General features: G+C 48.0%; 1 protein-coding gene across 1 annotated transcript in view; it reads right to left on the bottom strand.

Moving 5' to 3' along the window:
- Window positions 1-228: 228 nt before the first annotated feature.
- The window catches only part of LOC311124204 (terminal uridylyltransferase 7-like), a 28,234-nt gene continuing 12,107 nt past the window's right edge, over window positions 229-16,355 (bottom strand). The window contains exons 13-29 of the mRNA XM_084198395.1: window positions 14,932-15,109; window positions 14,028-14,671; window positions 13,777-13,927; window positions 13,542-13,628; window positions 13,252-13,352; window positions 13,059-13,116; window positions 12,418-12,611; window positions 12,210-12,323; window positions 10,753-10,830; window positions 9,045-9,216; window positions 8,641-8,688; window positions 8,216-8,307; window positions 6,325-6,440; window positions 5,989-6,161; window positions 4,897-4,964; window positions 4,754-4,813; window positions 229-1,599 (exon numbers count right to left, since the gene is read on the bottom strand). Coding sequence (XP_084054521.1) covers window positions 4,766-4,813; window positions 4,897-4,964; window positions 5,989-6,161; window positions 6,325-6,440; window positions 8,216-8,307; window positions 8,641-8,688; window positions 9,045-9,216; window positions 10,753-10,830; window positions 12,210-12,323; window positions 12,418-12,611; window positions 13,059-13,116; window positions 13,252-13,352; window positions 13,542-13,628; window positions 13,777-13,927; window positions 14,028-14,671; window positions 14,932-15,109 — 2,322 coding nt within the window. The 3' untranslated portion in view covers window positions 229-1,599; window positions 4,754-4,765. The remainder of the gene's footprint in view (window positions 1,600-4,753; window positions 4,814-4,896; window positions 4,965-5,988; window positions 6,162-6,324; window positions 6,441-8,215; window positions 8,308-8,640; window positions 8,689-9,044; window positions 9,217-10,752; window positions 10,831-12,209; window positions 12,324-12,417; window positions 12,612-13,058; window positions 13,117-13,251; window positions 13,353-13,541; window positions 13,629-13,776; window positions 13,928-14,027; window positions 14,672-14,931; window positions 15,110-16,355) is intronic.

Here is a 16,355-nt window from a genome sequence, read left to right as displayed (position 1 = left end):
TCCAGAGCGACTTACAGTTAAGTGAGTGCACACATTTTTCATACTGGCCCCCCGTGGGAAACGAACCCACAACCCTGGCGTTGCAAGCGCCATGCTCTACCAACTGAGCTACAGGGGCCCTACAATCGAGTGAATAATAATCTCAGTAGGACTGCTGCCAGTACACAATTTGAGGAGCCTACATAGAAATGTGTGAATCAACCTAAAATTGAGTAATTCCAAAAGAAAGCCAGTGTGAGGGTTTATTTTCTAAACTAATGACAGAAAAGTACTGACAAAAAAAATTATCTGGACATTAAATGAACGTTTATTTGATAAGCAGGTCTCAGACAGAATACTAGCAGCAAACATTAGCCCAGGGCAGGGGGGGCAGGGCTTCACATTACAGCTACCTGTCCCACCAATCAAAGGCACTGGCCACCAAATGCATCATACAAACTAAAGCATATTTCCCGTTTTCCCACCCCACCCCAAAATCCTTCAGCACTGATGTACGCAGAACCCCAAATCAACCCTCAGCCCGATCCCATATCATGCGAGAGTGTAGATCGATAAGTATAATTGATTTGGTGTGTATAAGAAATCTGGTGGTAACTAGCTCCACCTTGAGGTTTCACTGTATTACTACACCTGTCCAATCATCTCAGATCTACACACATGGGAGTTGGGAGCTAGGGGTCCATTTAGGTACTGGTAACCCAAATACAGAGTCACTGCCATGACATCATTACAAACCCACAGCGTGTTTAGAGGGGGCAGGAAGGAGCGGAGTGGAATGGAGCTCTAGCTAGCTACCATCTTTGGATGTTCTGGCATGGAGGGGCTGTCCATTATTAATCAATAGTCCCCATTTGTTTCAGGGCCAATTCTAAAATCCAGATTTAAATCCTCTGCGCACGTACGAGTGTATAGAGATACACACACACAGCCCGGTTCGAACTGGATCTACTGTCCAAAATGGAGGAGAGGGGTGTTTGGGAGGACATCAGTGCACAAGAAAATTAAACAAATAATCACCATTATTAAAACTAAATAAAACACCCCCCCCCTGGTGTTGGGGGGGTGAACTAACAGAGAGAAGGAAGAAAACATGTATTTTCAGTTAAAACAATATGACACTTTAAAAAGCTCCTCAGACATTAGGAGTGGTGGTTAAAACATAAAATACCCTCTCGCTCTGTTTATCTGCAGCCCAAACGGCACCCTAATCCCTATAGACTGCATTATAGACCCTGGTCAAATGTAGTGCACTATATAGAGAATAGGGTGCCATTCTCTGGTCAAATGTAGTGCACTATATAGGGAATAGGGTGCCATTTGGGAGACATCCTCTGTCTGGGGCTCAGGCCCTGGGGTTCTAGGTTCCAGGGTCCGGGTTCCAACAGAAGGCTGGGGTGTTCCGGTTCCAAGTTCTAGGTTTCGGGTGTTCTAGATTCAGGCTGGTGGACTGGAGGTTTTGTCCAGAGCTCAGAGGGAGTAGAGTAGAACCCAGAGGTTGAGCGCTGCCTCCTCCGTCTCTCTCCTCCTCGCTCTCTGGTCTTCGGTCCACTGGGCTCCTCCTGGGATCAGACCGACCCATGTGCCTGCTGGCTAGACTGCCTGGAACACAGGTGGACGCAAGACAGCATTATGGAAGACAGCAAGGAAGAGATGCACTGACCATCGGGGAATGCTGCTGTAAGGTCCTGAAACATTGAGTAAATCAAATCAAAATGTTATTTTGGCCACAAATGTGTTTACATCCCTGTTAGTGAGCGTTTCCCTCATTAAAATGCAAATACATTTATAACATTTTTGACATGCGTTTTTCTGGATTTTGTTGTTGTTATTCTGTCTCTCACTGTTCAAATAAACCTACCATTAAAATTATAGACTGATCATGTCTTTGTCAGTGGGCAAACGTACAAAATCAGCAGGGGATCAAATACTTTTTTCCCTCACTGTATATACATACATACATACATACAGTGAGGGAAAAAAGTTAAAAATAATAAAAAGTAACAAAATAACAATAACGAGGCTATATACAGGGGGTACCGGTACAGAGTCAATGTGTAATAACAGTAGAGAGTCTATATACAGGGGGTACCGGTACAGAGGCTATATACAGGGGGTACCAGTACAGAGGCTATATACAGGGGGTACCGGTACAGAGGCTATATACAGGGGGTACCAGTACAGAGGCTATATACAGGGGGTACCGGTACAGAGGCTATATACAGGGGGTACCGGTACAGATTCTATATACAGGGGGTACCAGTACAGAGGCTATATACAGGGGGTACCGGTACAGAGTCAATGTGTAATAACAGTAGGGAGGCTATATACAGGGGGTACCGGTACAGAGGCTATATACAGGGGGTACCGGTACAGAGTCAATGGGAAATAACAGTAGGGAGGCTATATACAGGGGGTACCGGTACAGAGTCAATGTGCGGGGGCACAGGTTAGTCGAGGTAGTTTGTACATGTAGGTAGGGGTAAAGTGACTATACATAGATAATAGACAGCGGGTAGCAGCAGTGTAAAAACAAAAGGGGCGGGGGGTCAATGTAAATAGTCCGGGTGGCCATTTGATGAATTGTTCAGCAGTCTTATAGCTTGGGGGTAGAAGCTGTTAAGGAGCCTTTTGGTTCTAGACTTGGCGGTCCGGTACCGCTTGCCATAGCAGAGAGAACAGTCTATGACTAGGGTGGCTGGAGTCTGACAATTTTTTGAGCTTTCCTCTGACACCGTCTAGTATACAGGTCCTGGATGGCCCCAGTGATGTAGTGGGCCGTACGCACTACCCTCTGTAGCGCCTTACGGTCGGATACCGAGCAGTTGCCATACCAGGCGGTGATGCAACCGGTCAGGATGCTCTCGATGATGCAGCTGTCAAACTTTTTGAGGATCTGGGGACCCATGCCAAATCCTTTCAGTCCCCTGAGGGGGAATAGGTGTTGTCGTGCCCTCTTCACGACTGTCTTGGTGTGTTTGGACCATGATAGTTTGTTGGTGATGTGGACACCAAGGAACTTGAAACTCTCGACCCGCTCCACTACAGCCCTGTCGATGTTAATGGGGGCGTGCTCAGTCCTCCTTTTCCTGTAGTCCACAATCATCTCCTTTGTCTTGATCACGTTGAGGGAGAGGTTGTTATCCTGGCACCACACTGCCAGGTCTCTGACCTCCTCCCTATAGGCTGTCTCATCGTTGTCGGTGATCAGGCCTACCACTGTTGTGTCGTCAGCAAACTTAATGATGGTGTTGGAGTCGTGCCTGGCCATGCAGTCATGGGTGAACAGGGAGTACAGGAGGGGACTGAGCACGCACCCCTGATGGGCCCCAGTTTTGAGGATCAGTGTGGCAGACGTGTTGTTGCCTACCCTTACCACCTGGGGGCGGCCCGTCAGGAAGTCCAGGATCCAGTTGCAGAGGGAGGTGTTTAGTCCCAGGATCCTTAGCTTAGTAATGAGCTTTGAGGGCACTATGGTGTTGAACGCTGAGCTGTAGTTAATGAACAGCATTCTCACGTAGGTGTTCCTCTTGTCCAGGTGTGAAAGGGCAGTGTGGAGTGTGATTGAGATTGCATCATCTGTGGATCTGTTGGGGCGGTATGCGAATTGGAGTGGGTCTAGGGTTTCTGGGATTATGCTGTTGATGTGAGCCATGACCAGCCTTTCAAAGCACTTCATGGCTACAGACGTGAGTGCTACGGGTCGGTAGTCATTTAGGCAGGTTACCTTCGCATTCTTGGGCACAGGGACTATGGTGGTCTGCTTGAAACATGTAGGTATTACAGACTCGGTCAGGGAGAGGTTGAAAATGTCAGTAAAGACTCTTGCCAGTTGGTCCGCGCATGCTTTGAGTACACGTCCTGGTAATCCATCTGGCCCCGCGGCCTTGTGAATGTTGACCTGCTTAAAGGTCTTGCTCACATCGGCTGCCGTACAAGGTGGTGATACAGCCCGACAGGATGCTCTCAATGGTGCATCTGTAAAAGTTTGTGAGGGTCTTAGGGCCTAGCCAAATATCTTTAGCCTCCGGAGGTTGAAGAGGCACTGATGCGCCTTCTTCACCACACTGTCTGTGTGGGTGGACCATTTCAGTTTGTCAGTGATGTGTACGCCGAGGAACTTGAAGCTTTCCACCCTCCCTACTGCGGTCCCGTCAATGTGGATAGGGGCGTGCTCCCTCTGCTGTTTCCTGAAGTCCACGATCAGCTCCTTCGTTTTGTTGACGTTGAGGGAGAGGTTATTTTCCTGGCAGCACTCCGCCACATATGGTTACATGCACACAATAACACAATTATTGTGAATATTCAGATGAACATAATAGTTCGATTAAAACGTTTACATGCTTTGCAAGAAGAATGATTTCCCTAATAATCCTGTTTACATGGACACATCTGAAAATCAGGCTACTGATGGGACTTTGATAAATGCAGAAAATCGCCACTCAAAATGTTATTTTTGTGAAAACTATTTAATTCTGAGTTATAAAGTTTGTATGTGAAATACAGTGCTGGAACTCTGGCGTTTACCAATGATGGCTCAGAACACCAGGTGTTTTAATCGGCGTATTCTTCCTTCCATTATGACCAGCAGAGGGAGGTGTTACCATGACTATTACATAACCTGCCTACTGCCATAATCAGATTCATATCGAATTATTAGTGTGCATGTAAACATACTCATTGACCTTGGTTTTGAAAAGCTAATAGGAAATTATAATCATACATATTCAACTACAAACACATAAAAACCACTGACCTGCTTGTGGACTCAAATCACATTTTGTTGTTGCTTCTTTTTCTCCTGTTGAGGGGAGCCCTGGACAAATGAACACACAGGAGGGTTAGAACAAGTGCGCGCGCTTGTGTGTGTGTCAATGTTTGTGTGAATATTCATCGTACCCGTCTTTCTCTCTCTCTTAAATTCCTCATGTGGCTCGTAGAGGGAGAGGAGTTTTCTGCTTTGGCACCTGCATCAGACAGAAACATCAACACCACAACACTTTCTACAACAGACAGCCAGCCAGAGACAGACAGCCAGCCAGCCAGAGACAGCGAGCCAGAGAGAGACAGACAGCCAGCCAGAGAGAGACAGCCAACCAGCCAGAGAGAGACAGCCAGCCAGCCAGAGACAGCCAGCCAGAGAGAGACAGACAGCCAGCCAGAGAGAGACAGCCAGCCAGCCAGAGAGAGACAGCCAGCCAGCCTGAGAGAGACAGCCAGCCAACCAGAGACAGCCAGCCAGCCAGAGAGAGACAGCCAGCCAACCAGAGACAGCCAGCCAGAGAGAGACAGCCAGCCAGCCAGAGAGAGACAGCCAGCCAGCCAGAGAGAGACAAACAGCCAGCCAGCCAGCCAGCCAGAGAGACAGCCAGCCAGCCAGCCAGCGAGACAGCCAGCCAGCCAGCCAGCGAGACAGCCAGCCAGCCAGAGAGACAGCCAGAGAGACAGCCAGCCAGCCAGAGAGAGACAGCCAGCCAGCCAGAGACAGCCAGCCAGCCAGAGAGAGAGAGACAGCCAGCCAGCCAGAGACAAACAGCCAGCCAGAGACAGCCAGCCAGAGAGAGACAGCCAACCAGCCAGAGAGAGACAGCCAGCCAGAGAGAGACAGACAGCCAGCCAGAGAGAGAGAGACAGCCAGCCAGCCAGCCAGCCTGAGAGAGACAGCCGGCCAACCAGAGACAGCCAGCCAGCCAGAGAGAGACAGCCAGCCAACCAGAGACAGCCAGCCAGCCAGAGAGAGACAGCCAGCCAGCCAGAGAGAGACAGCCAGTCAGCCAGAGAGAGACAAACAGCCAGCCAGCCAGAGAGACAGCCAGCCAGCCAGCCAGCCAGAGAGACAGCCAGCCAGCCAGAGAGACAGCCAGCCAGCCAGAGAGAGACAGCCAGCCAGCCAGAGAGAGACAGCCAGCCAGCCAGAGACAAACAGCCAGCCAGAGACAGCCAGCCAGCCAGCCAGGGACAGAATGTCAGTCAGACAGACTCAGTACTGACCTGCCGGACCTCTGTACTGGGGGCAGTCCTTCTTGATGTGGGCGTTGCTCCCACACAGGAAGCAGCATCGCTTCTCTTCCTGTCGCCTCCAGCGGTCGCCCTGACGACGTTCCCTTCCCCCCTCAGACGCCGCCCAGTCCCTCCTTCCCTCCTGCTCACGACACTGCCTAGACCTAGAGAGGAGGATGTCACACACAGACACACACACACACACAGAGAGACACACACACACACACACAGAGAGACACACACACACAAAGTCAAAACACACACACACAGACACACACAAAGTCAAAACACACACACACACACCACACGGCTAGTGGCACTCCTTACTTCCTGCGCATGGGACAGTCTTTCATGAAGTGTCCGATCTTGCCACATATCCTGCAGCAGCGGTCGTTTGGAGCCAGCTGTCCTTCTGTCAACACCTCCGGGTCAAAGAAGAACTCCTGAGAGGGACAACCAGATATTACTGTTATAAACCTCCGGGTCAAACACAAAACCACATATTACTGTTATAAACCTCAGGGTCAAACACAAAACCACATATTACTGTTATAAACCTCAGGGTCAAACACAAAACCACATATTACTGTTATAAACCTCAGGGTCAAACACAAAACCACATATTACTGTTATAAACCTCAGGGTCAAACACAAAACCACATATTACTGTTATAAACCTCAGGGTCAAACACAAAACCACATATTACTGTTATAAACCTCAGGGTCAAACACACAACCACATATTACTGTTATAAACCTCAGGGTCAAACACAAAACCACATATTACTGTTATAAACCTCAGGGTCAAACACAAAACCACATATTACTGTTATAAACCTCAGGGTCAAACACAAAACCACATATTACTGTTATAAACCTCAGGGTCAAACACAAAACCACATATTACTGTTATAAACCTCAGGGTCAAACACACAACCACATATTACTGTTATAAACCTCAGGGTCAAACACAAAACCACATATTACTGTTATATACCTCAGGGTCAAACACAAAACCACATATTACTGTTATAAACCTCAGGGTCAAACACAAAACCACATATTACTGTTATAAACCTCAGGGTCAAACACAAAACCACATATTACTGTTATAAACCTCAGGGTCAAACACAAAACCACATATTACTGTTATAAACCTCAGGGTCAAACACAAAACCACATATTACTGTTATAAACCTCAGGGTCAAACACAAAACCACATATTACTGTTATAAACCTCAGGGTCAAACACAAAACCACATATTACTGTTATAAACCTCAGGGTCAAACACACAACCACATATTACTGTTATAAACCTCAGGGTCAAACACAAAACCACATATTACTGTTATATACCTCAGGGTCAAACACAAAACCACATATTACTGTTATAAACCTCAGGGTCAAACACAAAACCACATATTACTGTTATAAACCTCAGGGTCAAACACAAAACCACATATTACTGTTATAAACCTCAGGGTCAAACACAAAACCACATATTACTGTTATAAACCTCAGGGTCAAACACAAAACCACATATTACTGTTATAAACCTCAGGGTCAAACACAAAACCACATATTACTGTTATAAACCTCAGGGTCAAACACACAACCACATATTACTGTTATAAACCTCAGGGTCAAACACAAAACCACATATTACTGTTATAAACCTCAGGGTCAAACACAAAACCACATATTACTGTTATAAACCTCAGGGTCAAACACAAAACCACATATTACTGTTATAAACCTCAGGGTCAAACACAAAACCACATATTACTGTTATAAACCTCAGGGTCAAACACAAAACCACATATTACTGTTATAAATTAGAACGATACATGAGTGCTGTATAATCCTATTAGAGATCAGGACAGAGACTCAACCACAGCACATTACCATTATACTCCTGACAGAAACACAACCACAGATTTGATTTGTGAGTGCACTTGTTTTGAATGCACTTCTTCCAAGACAATATTGAATACATCAACATTTACATTTTAGTCATTTAGCAGACGCTCTTATCCAGAGCAACTTACAGGAGCAATTAGGGTTAAGTGCCTTGCTCAAGGGCACAGAAAGATTTTTCACCTAGTCGGCTCAGGGATTCGAACCAGCAACTTTCGGTTACTGGCCCAACCCTCAACAACTAGGCTACCTGAATACTAACCATCTGCGTATTCAGGAGGGTAGGTAGTGAATACTAACCATCTGACTAGTGTACTCAGGAGGGTAGGTCTTGACTGGCGTTCCAAACACTCTCCTACCATTAATGAATGCCTTCATGATGAAGTTGGTCACTATGAAAGAGAGAGCGAGAGAAGGAGAGAGAGACCGAGAGGGAGAGAGAAGGAGAGAAGGAGAGAGAGAGGAGAGAGAGACCGAGAGGGAGAGAGAAGGAGAGAGAGCGAGAGAGATTATTGAGAGGAAGATGTGATGCTGTGAGGTCGGTGTGCTATCAGACAGACAGACAGACAGACACCTATTTCTCCTGGACAGAGACAGACAGACAGACAGACAGACAACACCTACTTCTCCTGGACAGAGACAGACAGACACCTACTTCTCCTGGACAGAGACAGACAGACAGACACCTACTTCTCCTGGACAGAGACAGACAGACAGACACCTACTTCTCCTGGACAGGCCAGCTCCCAGGTTATGGTTCAGGTCAAAAGGATCTGGAGAGAACAACAACATTAGATCAGATAACTAGATCACTGGATCCCAACCCTCCCTGGCCTTGGAGTGCTGCAGGGTGTGCAGGCTTTCATTATAACCCAGCAATGCTAAACACTCAAACTTGATGATGAGTGGAACCAGGTCAGTCGGTGGTGGGCTGAACCAGGTCAGTCGGTGGTGGGCTGAACCAGGTCAGTCGGTGGTGGGCTGAACCAGGTCAGTCGGTGGTGGGCTGAACCAGGTCAGTCGGTGGTGGGCCATCACCATCGCTCCACTCAATCCCCTCCAAAAAGTGCCATGTTTACTGTCAAGAAAACTGTGCTAGGAGTTCAATAGGAATAAATGAAGTACTGACCTTCGATGACGATGTACTTGGAGGTCCACTGCTTGTTGAAGGTGGTAAGAGCTGCTCTCTGTCTGATGGAGATGACGTGTTCTCTGAAGTCAAAGGTCTCAGTGTAGAACTGCAGCAGGCCCAGCCACAGAGACCCTACACACTCCATGTTCCTCTGCTGCCAGCGCTCAGGCTAGAGAGAGAGAGAGAGGGCGAGAGAGAGAGGGCGAGAGAGAGAGAGAGAGAGAGAGAGAGAGAGAGAGAGAGAGAGAGAAACGGGGTTAAATTCTATAACCACCTAAAAGGAAGCGATTCCCAAACCTTCCATAACACAGCCATCACCTACAGAGAGATGAACCTGGAGAAGAGTCCCCTAAGCAAGCTGGTCCTGGGGCTCTGTTCACAAACACAAACAGACCCCACAGAGCCCCAGGACAGCAACACAAGTAGACCCAACCAAATCATGAGAAAAAATATATAATTATTTCCAATGTGTCAAGTAATTAACAAAAAAACTGCGCAAACTAGAATGCTATTTGGCCCTAAACAGAGAGTACACAGTGGCAGAATACCTGACCACTGTGACTGACCCAAACTTAAGGAAAGCTTTGACTATGTACAGACTCAGTGAGCATAGCCTTGCTATTGAGAAAGGCTGCCATAGGCAGACCTGGCTCTCAAGAGAAGACAGGCTATGTGCACACTGCCCACAAAATGAGGAGGAAACTGAGCTGCACTTCCTAACCTCCTGCCAAATGTATGACCATATTAGAGACACATATTTCCCTCAGATTACACAGACCCACAAAGAATTTGAAAACAAATCAAACGTTGATAAACTCCCATATCTGTTAGGTGGAATACCGCAGTGTGCCATCACAGCAGCTAGATTTGTGGCCCGTTGCCACAAGAAATGGGCAACCAGTGAAGAACAAACACCATTGTAAATAACACCCATATTTATGTCACGCTGGTGCCAGCAGCAGGCCAGCAGAGTGACTCACTAGGTTATCCAGCTGAGTGACTCACTAGGTTATCCAGCTGAGTGACTCACTAGGTTATCCAGCTGAGTGACTCACTAGGTTATCCAGCTGAGTGACTCACTAGGTTATCCAGCTGAGTGACTCACTAGGTTATCCAGCTGAGTGACTCACTAGGTTATCCAGCTGAGTGACTCACCAGGTTATCCAGCTGAGTGACTCACTAGGTTATCCAGCTGAGTGACTCACTAGGTTATCCAGCTGAGTGACTCACCAGGTTATCCAGCTGAGTGACTCACCAGGTTATCCAGCTGAGTGACTCACCAGGTTATCCAGCTGAGTGACTCACCAGGTTATCCAGCTGAGTGACTCACCAGGTTATCCAGCTGAGTGACTCACCAGGTTATCCAGCTGAGTGACTCACCAGGTTATCCAGCTGAGTGACTCACCAGGTTATCCAGCTGAGTGACTCACTAGGTTATCCAGCTGAGTGACTCACTAGGTTATCCAGCTGAGTGACTCACTAGGTTATCCAGCTGAGTGACTCACTAGGTTATCCAGCTGAGTGACTCACTAGGTTATCCAGCTGAGTGACTCACTAGGTTATCCAGCTGAGTGACTCACTAGGTTATCCAGCTGAGTGACTCACTAGGTTATCCAGCTGAGTGACTCACTAGGTTATCCAGCTGAGTGACTCACTAGGTTATCCAGCTGAGTGACTCACTAGGTTATCCAGCTGAGTGACTCACTAGGTTATCCAGATCATCGTAGAAGTAGACGTTCCATCCATCCACCAAAACCTCTGGCTTCGCTTCCCCGTCATAAATCTACAAACACATGAAGTTACATCAATACATCAATAAATCCACAAACACATGAAGTTACATCAATAAATCCACAAAACACATGAAGTTACATCAATCTCTCTATTGAGTAAACAATGTGAACATTCTGGAGCCAGTAAAAGAGTCAGCTAATCTAACCCCCGAGTCAGCTAATCTAACCCCCGAGTCAGCTAATCTAACCCCCGAGTCAGCTAATCTAACCCCCGAGTCAGCTAATCTAACCCCCGAGTCAGCTAATCTAACCCCCGAGTCAGCTAATCTAACCCCCGAGTCAGCTAATCTAACCCCCGAGTCAGCTAATCTAACCCCCGAGTCAGCTAATCTAACCCCCGAGTCAGCTAATCTAACCCCCGAGTCAGCTAATCTAACCCCCGAGTCAGCTAATCTAACCCCCGAGTCAGCTAATCTAACCCCCAGAGTCAGCTAATCTAACCCCCAGAGTCAGCTAATCTAACCCCAGAGTCAGCTAATCTAACCCCCGAGTCAGCTAATCTAACCCCCAGAGTCAGCTAATCTAACCCCCAGAGTCAGCTAATCTAACCCCAGAGTCAGCTAATCTAACCCCAGAGTCAGCTAATCTAACCCCCAGAGTCAGCTAATCTAACCCCCGAGTCAGCTAATCTAACCCCCAGAGTCAGCTAATCTAACCCCAGAGTCAGCTAATCTAACCCCCGAGTCAGCTAATCTAACCCCCGAGTCAGCTAATCTAACCCCCGAGTCAGCTAATCTAACCCCAGAGTCAGCTAATCTAACCCCCGAGTCAGCTAATCTAACCCCCGAGTCAGCTAATCTAACCCCAGAGTCAGCTAATCTAACCCCCAGAGTCAGCTAATCTAACCCCAGAGTCAGCTAATCTAACCCCAGAGTCAGCTAATCTAACCCCAGAGTCAGCTAATCTAACCCCAGAGTCAGCTAATCTAACCCCAGAGTCAGCTAATCTAACCCCAGAGTCAGCTAATCTAACCCCAGAGTCAGCTAATCTAACCCCCGAGTCAGCTAATCTAACCCCAGAGTCAGCTAATCTAACCCCAGAGTCAGCTAATCTAACCCCCAGAGTCAGCTAATCTAACCCCCAGAGTCAGCTAATCTAACCCCCGAGTCAGCTAATCTAACCCCCGAGTCAGCTAATCTAACCCCCGAGTCAACTAATCTAACCCCCGAGTCAGCTAATCTAACCCCAGAGTCAGCTAATCTAACCCCCGAGTCAGCTAATCTAACCCCCGAGTCAGCTAATCTAACCCCCGAGTCAGCTAATCTAACCCCCGAGTCAGCTAATCTAACCCCCGAGTCAGCTAATCTAACCCCCGAGTCAGCTAATCTAACTCCTCTGTTGTAGGTAGAATATCACCCGTGTGAGTTACCTCCTGCAGCACAGGTATAACGGGTGGGTTCCTCTGTTGGAGGTAGAATAGCACCATCAGGGTGTAGCCGTAGGAGGACAGACTGCCTCGGGACGCATCACCTATATCACACATCTAGACCAGGGGACAGACAGACTCATTCAATTATCATCAGAAGCTTCTAGTGCAGTGCTAAACGTGCTGGGCCATCGGCGTGTGTTCGGCTCACCTTGGCCAAGACCTTCATGACGTAGCACAGTATCTTGACTCGGGGGTCGACGGCAGCGTAGGACGCCAACAGACGTGTGTTGTACAGGGCCAGCGTGTTGTAGAGGGATATGTCTCCCTCCAGGCCCGTTCTGACGTGGTAGAACTTAACGATGGGGACTTTAGCTGTAGTGATGGGGAGGATGTTCCTTAGACCTGGGGGGGGGGCAGATACAGCATTAAGGGACTAGAAAGATAACCATTATTATAGGGTAGTGTCTAGACACTGACCTGGGGGGGGGCAGATACAGCATTAAGGGACTAGAAAGATAACCATTATTATAGGGTAGTGTCTAGACACTGACCTGGGGGGGGGACAGATACAGCATTAAGGGACTAGAAAGATAACCATTATTATAGGGTAGTGTCTAGACACTGACCTGGGGGGGGGCAGATACAGCATTAAGGGACTAGAAAGATAACCATTATTATAGGGTAGTGTCTAGACACTGACCTGGGGGGGGGCAGATACAGCATTAAGGGACTAGAAAGATAACCATTATTATAGGGTAGTGTCTAGACACTGACCTGGGGGGGGGACAGATACAGCATTAAGGGACTAGAAAGATAACCATTATTATAGGGTAGTGTCTAGACACTGACCTGGGTGTTTCCTCAGCAGTCTGGCCAGAGACTCTATGATGCTGATACAGTCCAGACCCTGCAGGGGAAAATAAATTATTACTTTTCAAAACAGGATTTCAGAAGAGGTGTGTTTATGGGATTCACTTAATGGTTTATCGATAGAGAGAATAGTTGTCTTGATAAGAGAGAAGGAGAAAAGCAGAGAGATTACTTCAGCGGTGTCCTCTCCGTCCAGCACCATACAGATGTCCAGGTCACTCTGCTTGAAGCCAAAGCCATTTTTAGATGAACCAAACAGTCTCAGCCTGGCACCTGTCAATCAATCAAGCAACCAGTCAACCAAACAGTTAAAGTACGGAACCTGTCAGTCACAAGAAATAACAACTACATATCTGCTACCACATGGAGAGTGGACATCTCTCCTCCAATCTTCCTTTAGACAACAACTTTTAGAGGTGAACATTATTTCCCCAGAGTATCAGGTGTGTCATGGCGTCTCACCAGTGAACTGGCGTTTGACGAAGCTCTCCAGGTCCAGTAGGATGTGTTCTCTCACTCCCACCTCCACCTCATCTAGAGCAAAGTCTCCTGGGAAATTCAATCAAATAAACAGTCAATTCCCGGGAAATATTAAATTAAATATATTTTAAAGTAACGACGTGGAACGGTACATCCTGTACAGAATGTACAGATCATTTGAAGAACAGGTAACACGCGCACACACAGGCAGACTTACGGTAGCACTGTTGGCAGACGGTGTTGAGTGTTTTGAGGAAGGCGGGCGTCATGGGAGGGAGAGGGGCTAGCTGTACCCTCTGGAAGTCCTCAGGGCAGTCCTTCTTTAGATGGCCGTCACGCTTACACACACCGCACACCACTGTGTGGGACTGAACCACACACAGACACAAGGTTAGCAAATCATAACAGTTTTAGACTTTGTTTGCAAGAACTTTGAAAGAAAATGTGTGATCACGTGGTCATATCTACCCTGCCGCGGGTGAACGCCTGTCTGGTGAACCCATAGCAGAGAACACTGGCCCCCTCGGTCCTGTTGTCTGGTGCTTCCTGCTTGGGCGGGTCCTCTGGTACTGTGGGTGGGGCTACCTCATCCTCCTCATCCAATGAGCCGGGAGTGTCTAGGTCTGGCCCCTCCTCATCGGAGAGTTGCTCCTCTCCTGAGACCTCGTCCAATGGGAACAGCTCTTCGTCCTCTGTGGTCACACTGTCTAGGTGATGTCTGGGATATACTCCATCCTCCTCTTCAGACAGGCTGTTCTTCCCCAAGTCTTCCTCTTCTTTCTCTTGGTCGGACTCTGGAGGGCTCTCCTCCTCTTCCTCCATACAGTCAGAATCCTGCACATCTGCCTCTCCTTTCTGCTTAGTGGTTGCCTGGGATTCCAGGATGAGACCACTCAACCCTGATTGAACAAGGCCAACGTCACTCGGAGCCTTATGTCCAGGCCCTGGCTTGTGATTGGCTCCTCGCGGCTCTGCTGTCGTGTGGTTGGCTGAGGGGAGCCTGAGGGGCAGGGCGAAGTACTTGTAGGTAGATTTGAGGCAGTGGAGGATGTACTCGTACATCTGTTGGCTGTTCAACGTACGAGCCACGTTCCTCTTCACAGCAAACGGATCTAAAAACACACGACTTCATTAGATCATAAACTCATCTCAAAATCATAACTTGTGTATCTGTGTCATGATTTGCTAAACAACTGTTCCCCATTCACAAAGTCTACCTGGAAACAGCTTACACAGGTTTAGCATTCAAAGTGAACAATTGGAGACCTTAATTCCGGTTAACTACACTGGGCTGGGTTCAACCACCACAGGTTATCCGGCTCCAACTAGAAAATAGCTACTAAAACATGTAGGAGACTGAAGGCAACAATACCCTCCACGGCAATGCGTTTCTTGGGCCAGTCCTTGGCCTCCCGTGATAGGACGAGGCTGGTACGCACGCTGATGACACACTCCGCCATGTTGAACTCCAGCGAATAAAAACGCAGCATCTCCACCCACAGAAGACCCACCGCTGGAGGAGAGACAGGTCTCTGGAACACCAGAGGAGCCTGGAGAGAGAGAGAGAGAAACACAATCACTGACAATGTTGAGCACCCACAGGGTGCGGTGGCCTCGCCCACCCCACAGAACACAGTGGCAATCGGGGGAGAAGGGCCTTGGTCAGGGAGGTGACCAAGAACCCAATGGTCACTCTGACAGAGCTCCAGAATTCCTCTGTGGAGATGGGAGAACCTTCCAGAAGGACAACCATCTCTGCAGCATTCCACCAATCAGGCCTTTATGGTAGTGTGGCCAGACGGAAGCCACTCCTCAGTAAAAGGCACATGACAGCTCGCTTGGAGTTTGCGAAAAGGCACCTAAAAGGACTCTGACCATGAGAAACAAGATTCTCTGGTCTAATGAAACCAAGATTTTACTGAATGCCAAGTGTCACGTCTGGCGGAAACCTGGCACCATCCCTATGGTGAAGCATGGTAGTGGCAGCCCCTATTACTTGCCTGTTCAACCTCTCTTTCGTAACGTCTGAGATCCCCAGAGATTGGAAAGCTGCCGCGGTCATCCCCCTCTTCAAAGGGGGTGACACTCTAGATCCAAACTGTTACAGACCTATATCCATCCTGCCCTGCCTTTCAAAAGTTTTTGAAAGCCAAGTTAACAAACAGATCACCGACCATTTCGAATCCCACCGTACCTTCTCCGCTATGCAATCCGGTTTCCGAGCTGGTCATGGGTGCACTTCAGCCACGCTCAAGGTCCTAAACGATATTATAACCGCGATCGATAATAGACAGTACTGTGCAGCCGTTTTCATTGACCTGGCCAAGGCTTTCGACTCTGTCAACCACCGCATTCTTATTGGCAGACTAAATAGCCTTGGTTTCTCAAATGACTGCCTCGCCTGGTTCACCAACTACTTCTCAGATAGAGTTCAATGTGTCAAATCGGAGGGCCTGTTGTCTGGACCTATGGCAGTCTCTATGGGGGTGCCACAGGGTTCAATTCTTGGGCCGACTCTTTTCTCTGTGTATATCAATGACGTCGCTCTTGCTGCTGGTGACTCTCAGATCCACCTCTACGCAGACGACACCATTTTGTATACATCTGGCCCTTCATTGGACACTGTAATAACAAACCTCCAAACGAGCTTCAACGCCATACAACACTCCTTCAGTAGCCTCCAACTGCTCTTAAACGCTAGTAAAACTAAATGCATGCTCTTCAATCGAATGCTGCTGGCACCCGCCCACCCGACTAGAATCACTACTCGACGGGTCTGACCTAGAGTATGTGGAC

Source organism: Coregonus lavaretus (assembly GCF_964263955.1).
Source record: "Coregonus lavaretus genome assembly, contig: HAP1_SCAFFOLD_364, whole genome shotgun sequence".
Taxonomy (NCBI): domain Eukaryota; kingdom Metazoa; phylum Chordata; class Actinopteri; order Salmoniformes; family Salmonidae; genus Coregonus; species Coregonus lavaretus.
The sequence above is the reverse complement of the archived record's forward strand: the minus strand, read 5'-3'. Positions and strand labels throughout refer to the sequence as shown.